The sequence below is a fragment of the Chinchilla lanigera genome, unplaced genomic scaffold (assembly GCF_000276665.1).
Source record: "Chinchilla lanigera isolate Chin_1 unplaced genomic scaffold, ChiLan1.0 scaffold00051, whole genome shotgun sequence".
NCBI lineage: Eukaryota > Metazoa > Chordata > Mammalia > Rodentia > Chinchillidae > Chinchilla > Chinchilla lanigera.
In genome coordinates this window covers 14,079,842-14,092,275 of record NW_004955452.1, presented here as the reverse complement: position 1 = coordinate 14,092,275, position 12,434 = coordinate 14,079,842, and the positions used below count along the sequence as shown (strand labels likewise).

Genomic DNA, 12,434 nt, shown 5'->3' with positions numbered 1-12,434 from the left:
TGCTAAATGATACACACCAGTCTCTAAAGGGTACACAGTGTATGATTCACGTACATGTGGTACCTACAATAGTCAAAGCCATAGAGACAGAATGTAAAATGCCAGAGGCTTAGGGGAAGCGGGGACAGGGAGCTGGTGTTAATAGTATAATGTGTCACTGGAGATGAAAACGTTCTGGAGATAGATGGCGCTATGGTTGTGCAGAAGTGTGAATATACCCTAAGGCCATAGAACTGCAGGCTTAAAATGGTAAATTTAGGACTATGTGTGTGTGTATAAATTTTTGGGGGGAGGTACTTAGGGCTGTACCCAGGGTCTTTGTATATAACTATATCTTCAGCCCCTTTTATTTTTGTTTTGAGACATGGTCTTGGAAGGGTTCTAAGTTGCTATGCTGGGCTTGAATTTTTTGAGCCTTAGCCTCTCAGAGGGTGCATTACAGGTGCACACACCACACCTGGTCTGTGTATATATTTTGTTTTGTTTTTTTTCCGGTACCAGGGATCGAACTCACGACCTTGCGCTTGCTGGGCAGGCGCTGTGCCACTGAGCTAAATCCCCAGCCCCACGTGTATATTTTTAACATACACAAACCATTCAGTTGAGCAGTATGTGCCAGTTCTATGTGAGTAACTATGAATTCAAAGAGAAACAAAATTAAGAGTTTCTTGTCTTTTGGGCAACAATTTAGTAGAGAAGACAGACAATCTCTAATAAACTGTTATAGTACAGTAGTACTTTAGGCCATATATAGTTCTATATAAGAATTCCACAGAAAGTAATTATGGGAGTGAGCATGGGGTGCTTCATAAAGGTGGGAATAAGTGAGATTTGGTCTTTTTAAGGTGAGGCAAGGGGACAACAGACAGAATAAATAGCCTTCAAAAAGCATGGTGGAACATGACATCTCATGGCTTATTTGGGGATTAGCTAACGGATTTCCATGAGTAGAGCAGGGATAAGTGAAAAAAGGTGAAGTTTGGAATCAGAATGAACAACAAACAGGACACAGACATAGCCTTCCATACTATCCTATATAGCACTTTCATTGGTAAGTGCTAGGGGAAAGCACTGCACAGGTAGGAAAGCACTGGATAGTTAGGAAAATTTTTAGGAATGATGAGTTGGGGTTTTACAAAGTAACATCAGAGGGATTAGAATTAACAGCCTGAAAGCACAGACAGCAGATGGAAAGTTGTATTTATTTCTAGGTAGAAATTAGGAAAATGGTGGGGGCCATGGAGAAAAGGAACAAGACTGCTCATACTTTCACAAATAACTTGCATTATTTGTTAGACACTATGCAAGAATTTTGGGCTTGGCATGGTGGTGTATACTTGTAATCTGAGCCACTCCTAAAACTGAGGCTGGAGTATCCCAAGTTCAAGACTAGCCTGGGCAAGTTCCCTAGATCCTGTCTCAAAATAGGGTTGGGGAGGGGGCTGGGGAAGTAGCTCGGTACTTTGTGTTCAGTACTCAGTACCACAGAAACAAAAACAAAGAAAGATAATTTGAGTATTCACTATGCAATGCCACACACGTTTCAGTGATGAGAGACACAATCATAAGTAAAAACATCAGAAATGAGGCTATAAAGAGAATTAAAATATAGGATAGTATGGAAGGCTATGTCTATAGGTATTTTAGACTAGGTGATCAGGGAATGCTTTTGTGAAGAGACACAGAAGTGAGTTCTGGATGATAAGGAGGAAGAGAAGTCAGGGGGAAGAGCTTTTCAGGCATAGAAAGGGGCAGGGCAGAAGTTCTAACCACAGCATACAGAATTCATTCAATTCTCTCCAATTACCATTCTAGTCCCTAAAATCATCTTTGTTTTAGAGACATGGTCCTGCTATGCAATTCAGGCTGATCCTGAACTCACTAAGTAGCCCAGGATGGTCTCGAACTCACTGTGATCCTCCTGCCTCGGCCTCTCGAGTGCTGGGATTACAAGTATGTGCCACCATGCCTAGCTCCAAACATCATCTTTTGCCTGGACTATGGTCACAGACTCTTAACTAATGTTCCCAATACCACCAGTACTCCTTAGTACAATCTGTACTTTAGTACAGAGAGTTAAAAACAAACAAACCATAAAGTAACTATCTATGCTACTGTCCAACCTTTAATGGCTTACTACTGCACTAAGAACAAAATCCAAATTCTTACCTTTGTCCAACAAAGCCTCTATGACCCAGCCCAGCCTATCTCTAACCCATTCACATACTACAGTAACAGCCTCCATTTGATTCCTCCAATGGATAAACATTTTTCTCCCAGAAGGGCCTGTACATGTACCTCTGACAGTAATTTTCTTCCCTGTTCTTGGTTTGGTTAACTATTATTCATTCTTCAAGATCTTAAATGTCATTTCTCAGGGAAGTTTTTTGCGGTTTCCCAAAGTAAATCAAGTACCCACTGAAGTCTCCCTTTCTGTTCTTTGATTTTTTTAATTGTACTTTTCCCCATTTATAAATATTTGTGAGATTTTCACTTAAAGCTTCTTCCAATAAACTAAAAGAGGAAAGCATTGTGTTTATTTGTTCATTCTGTGTGCCTAGGATAAAAGCCCCTCCCCCTTAGGTGGTAGAATAAATATCTGCTGACTGAGGAGCAACTATCTGTTGACCTGCTGAGACCTTACAGATGGGAAGACTCAACCAGCCTCCGTCCCCCTCCCACCCCACCCCCACCCCAAGGAAGGAATGACTTTTTTTTTTTTTAAATTTTAGCTAGTAAAAACCAAGACTCTTCTTTTTAAATCTCAGATTAGTTTAAAAATTTTAATAAAGCTGGGAAGATATGTAAACACAGTCTTTAGTCCCTGTGAACTAGAACTGGTGTCCAAAAGAAAACATGTTCCTTAAGGTTTCTAGTTAAATATATTAGAGAAATATTCTTGTCTTAAAGGTTCATAATGACTACTTGTACATTAATAGTCTCCAGAAGTTGTAGAATTAAAAAACCTGCTAAACAACAAACAAACAAAAACTCAGTATTTATTTTTTTTGGGGGGATAGTAATTTCATTTTAAAAATTTTTTATTTTTGAAAGACCCAGGACAGTATTTCTCTTTTTTTTTTTTTTGTACTGGTAATTGAACTCAGGACGTCACACTTGCCAGGCAGGAGCCGTGCCACTGAGCTGTACCCCGGGCCAGGAGGGTATTTCTAAAACATACTTGAACAAAGAATCTTTTTTCTTCTCCTCTGTGATGTTTATTTAAAAGCCGTAAGGGTAGTCAGTACAGGGAGAAAGACTAGGTTAAAACATATGCTACTCCAGTGAGAGAAGTTTTATCCCTGAGAGTTATTAAAGGCTGTTTTTTACTAACTGATGTTAAACTCATCTTAAAAAGAGACAAGACTGACTGTAAAGAGGAACAGATACAAGAACATGGAGATGAGTGGGACAGTGTTAGGGCTTGGATCAAGAATACCTCCCAGTTGGCGCATGCGGTCAAAGACAGAGGACTTCTGGAAGGTGACTGGATCATGAGGGCACTATGGCTCACTAGTGGATTAATCCACTGATGAGCTCATAGCTGAATGGGATGTTAAGAGGCAGGATGTGGCTAGAAGAGGTGGCTCACTGGGGGCATAACCTGAAAGGGTCTATTCTTATTCCTACTCCCTTCCTCTCCCTGGCTTAGTTACTTCATCATTGCTGGAACAAAATACCTGACACCTACAAGTTAAAGAAGGTTATTTTGGCTCACAGTCTGTGTAAGTTTCAGGTGGCTCCAAGGCAGTGTGACATGGCAGACATGAGAGGAGAAATAGTCTATAGCAGGGCAGCCAGGAAAAAAGCAGCAAGCAGCAAGCAACAGCAGCAGAGAGCCTCTCTTTCCTTTTTATCCTGTTTAGGCTACAAGCCTTTTGAGTGGTGCCACTCACACCCAGGGTGGGCCTTCTCATTATCCATACCCATATGGATATCCATATCCATACTATGATAAACTAATTAGGTGGCTAATCCAATACCATACACCTTTAATTCCAGTATCATATACACCCTTGATCCAGCTACATCTCAAAAATCCCACCTATGAGCACATGAGACTTTGGGGGACATCAGATACGAGCCATAACAGGCCCTTTCTTCTTGGCTTTTCCTCTGCTTCCTGCCTGCCATGGATTAAACAGCTTTTCTCTATCATGCCCTTTTACCATGCCATTTCTTCCACAGAGCCAGTTGATCATGGTCTATACCCTCTGAAACTGTAAGCCAAAATAAACCTTTCTCTCCTGTGAATTGTGTACATTTTCAGTTATGTAAATTGAGGGTCCACTGTATAAAGCTATAAGACACAGCTGTGGTACATGCCTGTAATCCCACCATTTGGGAGGCTGAGGTAAGAGGAATGCTGCAAGTTCGAGGCCAGCCTGGACTACATAGTGAGTTCAAACCTAACATAAACTACACAGTGAGACCCTGTCTCAAATAAAAAAAAAAAAAAAAAGAAAAGAAAGAAGGAAAGAAAAAAGACATAGCTGTACAATAAAGTGTATCTTGAAATTTCTGTTTTAATGAACAGCAAGTAAATTAAAATAGTTTTGGGCTATATTTGCTCAGTTGTTCTGGGAACGTGAGGTTTATTTTCTGTTGCTAAAAAATTTGGGAAGCATTGAATTAAAGGTTATGGGCTGGGGAAATAGTTCAGCAGCACAGTGCCTGCCTGGCAAGTGCAAGGTTGTGAGTTCGATTCCTGGTACAAAAAAAAAGAAAAAAAGAATTAAAGGTTATGTTCCACCAAGAAAAGTAAACAAATGAAAAGATTTAAAAAAATAAAAGACTTCAAATCATCTAAGTGCAACTTAAAGCAGTAATTCTACAATCAAATGTTCTTACTGAATATTTATTAGTACATATTAAAGTTTTCTATGAAATATATTCACCAAAAAAGACATACATCAAAGGAATTTTTTCTTAAGTATTGGATTAAATTAAGGGTCCATTACAGGGATACACATTTTATTAAGGTAATTATATTTTGGTATTTTCACAAAAATAAACCTCTTTTATAGTAAGGGAAAAGAATACAGTTATTTACTGAAAATTTAATCTGATTTCATGTAGAAACAGGTTGGAATGCAGATGAGAATATTTCTTTTTCCTTTTGCTGAGATTTAAAAAATATACACAACAACTGAAGATCTGAATTAAAACATTTTACCCAAGATGTAGGCTTACCTGTATTCCAGCATGGCTACAAAGGTAAAAATCAAATTCATATGGGTGCGTAATGTCCGTATCAACTGTTGTTCCAGCTGGGATATTGCCACTTCTTCCAACCTAGATTTTTTTTTTTGGTCAAAGTTTAAACAAGACAAGGATTTTAAAAAATGTATCTGAAAGCACTTTAAAAAATGTATTAACATGTATGCTTATCCCATATTTGACTACTTTCAACTTGAAATATTACCTAAGTTATCAATAAGAACAACCTTACAGCTCCTTGTTCCTTTTTTTCTTCCTTTTTGCAGTGCTAGGACTTGAACCTAAGGCATTTTGCATGCTAAGCCTATGTTGTAGCACTGGGTTTTATCCCCAGCCCCTAGGTTCCTGTTTCTATACTGCTGAAATTAAGTGCTGGTAAACAAGAGTTATCAGATTCTATTTCTGCTTAACTGGTAGATGATTCCAATATGAGTTGAAGACATTAAGTTTTTTTGAGACAGGGTCTCACTATGCAGTTCAGGCTAGCCTTGAACTCAGTATGTAGTCCAGTCTGGCCTTGAACTTCTGGTGATTCTCCTGCCTCAGCCTCCCAAGTGCTGGGATTATAAGTGTGCACCACCACTCTTTTTGAGACAGGGTCTCAGTCTCACTATGTAGTTTAGGCTGCCCTGGACTCATTATGTAGCCCAGGATGGCCTCGAATTCACAGTGATCCTCCTGCTTCAGCCTCCCAAGTACTGGGATTATAGGCATGTGCCACCATACATCGCTAAAAATTAATTAACTAGTTTGTTTTTTGAGGTATGGTCTTGCTATGTAGTTCAGGCTAGCCTTGAACTTTACCATCTATCCCTGGGTGGCCTCAAACTCACAGTGAGTCTCCTGACTCAGTCTTCCAAGTGATGGGATTACAGGCATGGGGCACCATGTCCAGCAACAAAATTTTTAAAAAATTAACTGTAAGTTCTCCAAGTTATGGTAACTGTACATAGTGCATACTATTGAAATTATCATCTATGAAAAGTAACATTTTCCTAAGAGAATATTATATATTTGAGACATCAACAATAGTCATCATTTGTGAACCATTTTATTAGTAAGCACTTTAAATGCATTAATTCTAAATCCTGATAGCAACCCTACAAGGTAGGAGTTATCATCTGGGTGACTAAGGTTTAGGAGTACAAAATGACTGGCCAACAACACACAATAAAGACCAGAACTAGTATTAAAATAAGAAATGACTATCAGTTTTAGTATCTTGTAAGAAAACAGAACTGTGATTTTCTCTAAGTAGCTATGACACGACTGAAATGAGTGAAATACCTGATAATGAAAAACTCCTAGTAACACACTTTAAGTATATTGACCTCCACCCTTGTTATCCCCCAAACATCTAAAATCATCTAAATTTACACCTAGAAAATCAGAAACTATTTTTACTGTTATCAGAAAGCAGTTTGAATTACTGCTGTATGGACCAACCAGTTGGGCTTTATGAAGTACATAGATAAAACAGCTCCTAATCTATTTAATTATGCCTTTTTCAGTACTGGGGACTGAACATAAGGCCTTTGCACTGCTCTTTGTATCACCAGCTCTTTGTATGTTTTTGAGAAAGGATCTTGTTAAAATGATAAGCTGCCCAGGATAGGCTCAAATTTTTGATCCTCCTACCCCAGCCTCCCAAAATGCTGAGATTATAGGTGTGTGCCACCCATGTCCAGCTTGCCTAGGCTTAAAAAACACTTAACTAATAAATTAGCAATATAGAGATATAAAGTTGTACTTTAAAATGCCTGAGTCCATATCACTGCTCCAGCAATTTCTTTTTTTTTTGTTAAAACCTTTTTTGAATCCAGCAGTTTCTAATTGTATGATTTAGGTCACTGTATTTTACTTTTCTGTACTCCTGCTTCCCCACCTGTAATTACCTCCCACCCACCTTATCTTTATTCTTTTTTTTTGGTTTTTCTCCAGTACCGGGAACTGAACTCACGACCTTGCGCTTGCCAGGCAGGTGCTTTTGCCGCTGAGCTAAATCCCCAGCCCCTCTTATCTTTATTCTTATTATTTTTTTTTCCAGTACTGGGATTGAACACACAGTCTTTGCACTAAGGTGCAGCTCCAGTCCTCTTAAAAATTTTTAAAAATTTTGAACAAAGGACTTGATAAGCTGCCAAGTTTCCCAGTGCTAAAACTTGTGAGTCTTCTATTCTAGCTTCCTAGAGTCCTAGGATCACAGGTGTGTGTCACCACACCCAGCTAATTTTAGTAGCAAGGGTGAAACGAAAAGCAAATAAATGAAAAAGTATTCATAATCATTCAATTTAATTTAGGCTTTCTAGGTATAGAAATATACCTAGTAATTTGGGATCAAAGCCCTTTAACAAGCTGAAGGCTATAATAAAATGATTATTCCTTTTATTAGAGAAGTGATATAATATAGCATAATAGTTAAGAGCACTCTGGATCCAGATTACCTCAATGTGAGTGCTATTACTACCAATTACTAGCTTTGTAATTTTAGGAGGTTATTTAATTTCTAGGTGCCGCAGTTTCATCATGTGCAAAATGGGAATGGTAAAAACAGTAACAAGCATCTAGAAGTGTTTGTGAGGATTAAATCAGTTAAATTTATAAAGAATGCTTAGGCTAGAGATATGGCTCAGTAGCAGAGTGACGGGGTAGCATGTGCAAGCCCCTGGGTTTAATCCCCAGCCCTGGAAGAAACAAACAGATCAAAATAATGCTTGTTATTGTTATTATTATTTCTTCCCTATTATTAGCATCATTAACATTACTTTATAACTATCTAATTTCTAATGAGTACTTAGTATGTGCCACACACTGTTCCAAGTGTATTACCTATTTAGTTCTCAACAACTCCCAAGAAGATAAATGTTAATATTATCCAACCTTGTTGAGGCAGGAACAAGGACAAAGATGTTAACATTCTTGTCAAAGTTACACAGTGAATATGTATTATATATATCCAAGACTTCCCTTTTCTGTGTGTGATATTAGGGATTGAATCCAAGGCCTTTGCACTGAGCTATAGCTCCAAACCTTTTATATTTTGAGACAGAATCTTATTAAATTGCCCAGGCTGGGCTTGAAACTGTGATCCTTCTCCCTCAGCCTCCCAGGGTGCTGGGATTACAGGGGTTTTCTTTTCCACTGAATTCCTTTCCCAAGGGTGTAATGACACTTGCTTCCTCAGCCATCTCTTGCTCCAAGGTTTGCAGGATGGAGACAGAGATCAAGGCACTGGAAGTCACAGCAAAACTGCTACTGGCACTGCACACAGAAAAAACACATTTCTCTATGCAAGCACACTTCCGTTCCTAATTATAAAAATATATATTCATAGTATAAAATACAGAAAATTATTCTATGAATTTTATTATTATTTTTTATTCTATGAATTTTAAAGGAAACACTGTTTGAAAGTTTATATTATCTCTACTTTTTTTTCTTTCTTTTGGTTGTTTTTTTTTTTTCCTCCGGTACCAGGAACCAAACTCACGACATTGCGCTTGCCAGGCAGGCGCTTTGCCGCTGAGCTAAATCCCCAGCCCCTACTTTCTTTTGTTTTTGAGATGGGATCTTACTATGTAGTTCAAGTTGGCCTGGACTCACTACGTAGCCCAAGTTGGTCTTGAACTCACAGTGATTTTCCTGCTTAAACCTCCTGAGTGCTAAGATTACATGTGTGTGTCACCACGCCCAGCTATTTCTACTTTTTTAAAAAAACTAATTTTTACAAGATTTTTTGTTTGTTTGTTTGTTTGTTTTTTCCGGTACCAGGAATTGAACTCACAACCTCGCACTTGCCAGGCAGGCGCTGTGGCACTGACCTAAATCCCCAGCCCCTATCTATTTTTTTTGTTTGTTTGTTTTTTTCCGGTACCAGGAATTGAACTCACGACCTTGTGCTTGCCAGGCAGGTGCTGTGCCGCTGAGCTAAATCCCCAGCCCTTACAAGATTTTTAAAAGAAGCAGGCAGGGACACAGTTTAGTGGTAGAACACTTACCTAGCATATATGAGGCCTTGGGTTTGATTCCTAGCACCACACAAGAAAAAAAGGGGCAGGGGGAGGAAATGTACTTTTTTTCCTATATATTTAAGGTAAATATTTATATAAAGATCCATTTTTTAAACTATGAGCTTCTTCATAACAAACAGAAAATGAAATGGTATTTTGAAATTTGGGGGTGTTGCCAGAAATTCTAGAAACTTAAGCAATAATATCTATTTTGATACTTTTTGTGTGTATGTATGTATGTTTGTATTTATTTATTTGGTACTGGGAATTGAACTCAGGACTCTGCATTTGCCAAGCAGGCACTTGTGCCACTAGGCTATATCCCTGGCCTCAACTTTTTTGTTTTTAAAAACAGGGTCTCACTATGCATTCTAGGCTGGTCTTGAATGTAGCCCATCCCAGCCTTGAACCTGTAGTGATCCTATGCTCAGCCTTCTAAATGCTACGATTACAGATGTGCACCACCATGTCTGGTCTATTTTGATAACTCTATACTCATAATGTACTTACTGTACTCTAGTACTGTACTTTGGAAATCTTTTGTTGGCAGAAGGCCCTCCATGAACTATGGTGGATAAGTTTAACTTACAACAGTGGTATAATAGATATAAGGTTACCCTTTCTGTTCTATCAGCACAAAATAATCGAGTGTGATGTCTCTTCTGAACCACAATGTAGGTTATCCCAGGTTGATAGTCTTTCTCCAAACTGATGCAGGCTTCTCGAATTGCTAGTAGTTCATAATATAATACCTAGAGAAGATGTAATGGAAAGATTTAATTTAGTGAGCTGTTCTCCTTTACATAATTATATAAAATAATGATTTAGTTTTAGGATTTCTTAATCTCATCACTTTATAGTTAAATATACTTCTCTATTCCATTTAAACTACTAGCAGAACAATCAACACTTACATAGCCATAGTGAAATTTTTTTTTCTTTGGTGGCACTGGTGGTTGAACCCAGGGATTTCATATAGAGCCCAGGGCTCTATATCCCCAGAGCCCTTTTGTTTTGTTTCATTTTTTTGAGACAGGGTCTCGCTATGTAGCCCAGGCAGGCCTCAAACTCATGGTGATCGTCCTGCCTCAGCTCCCAAGTACAGGGATTATACGTGTGCACCACAACTCCCGGCCCCCAGCCCTATTTGTCTTTTATTTTGAAACAGTGTTTTGCTAAACTGCCCGGGTTGAGTGTGCACCTGCAATCTTCCTGCCCCTTTCTCCCAGGGTTGCATTATATGCATGTGCCACTCCTGGTCAATAGTGACAATTTTAAAAGGGAGAATCTACTGAAGCATCAAAATTTGACTTTAGGAATTCTCAAGGCTTTCAACTTGAAATGAGATATATTATAAACGAAGTTTCTGATTTAACCACTGTCTGAGGAAATTTCAGACAACTGACCTGTCTAAACTGTCCCTCTGAAACACCATCCCGATAAAAGATGATACGAGTAGGTTTGAACCGAGTTGACTTATAAAATTGAATGAGAAGTTCCCGGACCATGGAGGCCAAGTCTTGTATGATCTCCTGTCGGGGTCTCTGAACTCTGACTGTGGCACAGTATCTGCTTGGGTGGGCATCCATACTACCTACAACCTAGGTTAAAAAAAAATAAAAATTAATCACAACTATATGGATTTCATTTACATTTGTATTTTATTATAACCTTATTATTATTTATCATTGTTTACTTTGAGAATAATCAAAAGTAGATAATTCCCAGTGAAGAAAAGAATAAATGACCCAGTAGAGCACCCAAACATATTTTCTTATAAGGAGGCTGCACATTACATTTAACAATTAGATCCTAATTGTGATTGGTAGACCTAAAGATTAGTCCTAGGGGAAAAAAAAAACCAAAAAGACATGCATAAAAAGAATTAAAGAAAGGAAGTAAGTCTACAAAGATACTGATTTAAACTACTGATTTAATATCTTCCACTTCAGCAATCTTCCCAGAGCCCATACTTAAAAAATTCAAATCAGGATTTTCTCTTACTGCAAAGGCCTACACCAGACATCCTGACTCTATATATAGTCAGTCTTACTGTGTGGTGGTTGTATTCTGTATCTGGTCCTTGAGAAGTTAACTTTGGTTTTCAGACTGGCTACTGTAATTTTCTCTTTCTGTGTCTTGTTTAATATTATTGTATGTTTGATGCAAAGGAGACCTAAAAGCATGAACTTATGTTATTCTGGTCACTGCCTCAGCTGGTCACTCTGCTTTTATACTACTATTTTTCTTCCATGGCAGTCTATATCAAAGTCATGCTTCAAAATAGAACTTGAGAGGCCAGGTGTGGTGGCACATGCATGCCTGTAATCCCAGCACTTGGGAGGCTGAGGGAGGAGGATCATTGTGAGTTTGAGACCAGCCTAGGCTACAAAGTAATCTCAAGGCCAGCCTAAACTGCACAGCAAGACTCTTCAAAAAGACAAACAAAACAAACAAAACAAACAAACCCCCTAAAAACCAAAATAGAACTTGAAACATTTTATTCCCTTGAATGATATCTCATTAGTAAAGAATAAGTTCACAAAAACTTACTATCCTCACAGCCTTCGATACTGCATCCCAATTTCCTGAATGTTTCACCACTTCTAAAACATCACAGGTTCTCATGATTTAAATTTTAAGTTATCTTGCTATAATGTTAGTGCCTATCATACTATATGGCATTTAATACTTACATTTGTTTCTCACATCAGTCTCTTAAATTCTTGGGAACAGAAGCCATAAAACAAAGAATCAATTGATAGATTCTATTTATAAGACTTCCAATAACCACAAAATAAAGTGGATATTTGGTAGAAACAGATTTAACAGAGAGGGAAAGTGACTATTGTAGGTCCTACTGTTATAGAATATACCTAAAACATAGCAAATTCAAGGCAGTTTCTTTTGATTCAAATCAATGACTTGAGTTTCTTTACCATTTTCACAGAACATTTTTATGAGTATCAGAAATAGCTTAAAACTCTCTCTAGAACATTTCTATGTCTAAAATTTCTGTTTTTTTCTTTCTTTCTTTTTTTTATTTTAAAGAGTAAAAGAAGGATAACATAGTAATGGGGGGGCTTACCAAATTACAGACAAAGCGGTAGGAAATTATCAATGGTTATTGTTTTACATATTGTTATCTACAAGATAGTTTCTCAGGAAAACAAATAGAAAAATAATAGTGAGTTAGTCAAAAGA

At 37.9% G+C, this 12,434-nt stretch overlaps 1 protein-coding gene across 7 annotated transcripts in view; it reads right to left on the bottom strand.

The window, feature by feature from the left end:
• Ago3 (argonaute RISC catalytic component 3) overlaps positions 1 to 12,434 on the bottom strand; it is a 131,243-nt gene that overhangs the window by 16,454 nt on the left and 102,355 nt on the right. For all 7 annotated transcript variants that reach the window (XR_262685.2, XM_005395164.2, XM_013519526.1 and 4 more), the window contains 3 exons: positions 10,637 to 10,831; positions 9,848 to 9,982; positions 5,194 to 5,295 (listed from right to left, as the gene is read on the bottom strand). Coding sequence is in view for 6 of the 7 variants with exons in the window: in XM_005395164.2 (XP_005395221.1) it covers positions 5,194 to 5,295; positions 9,848 to 9,982; positions 10,637 to 10,831 (432 nt within the window). In the remaining variant the exon portion in view is untranslated. The remainder of the gene's footprint in view (positions 1 to 5,193; positions 5,296 to 9,847; positions 9,983 to 10,636; positions 10,832 to 12,434) is intronic.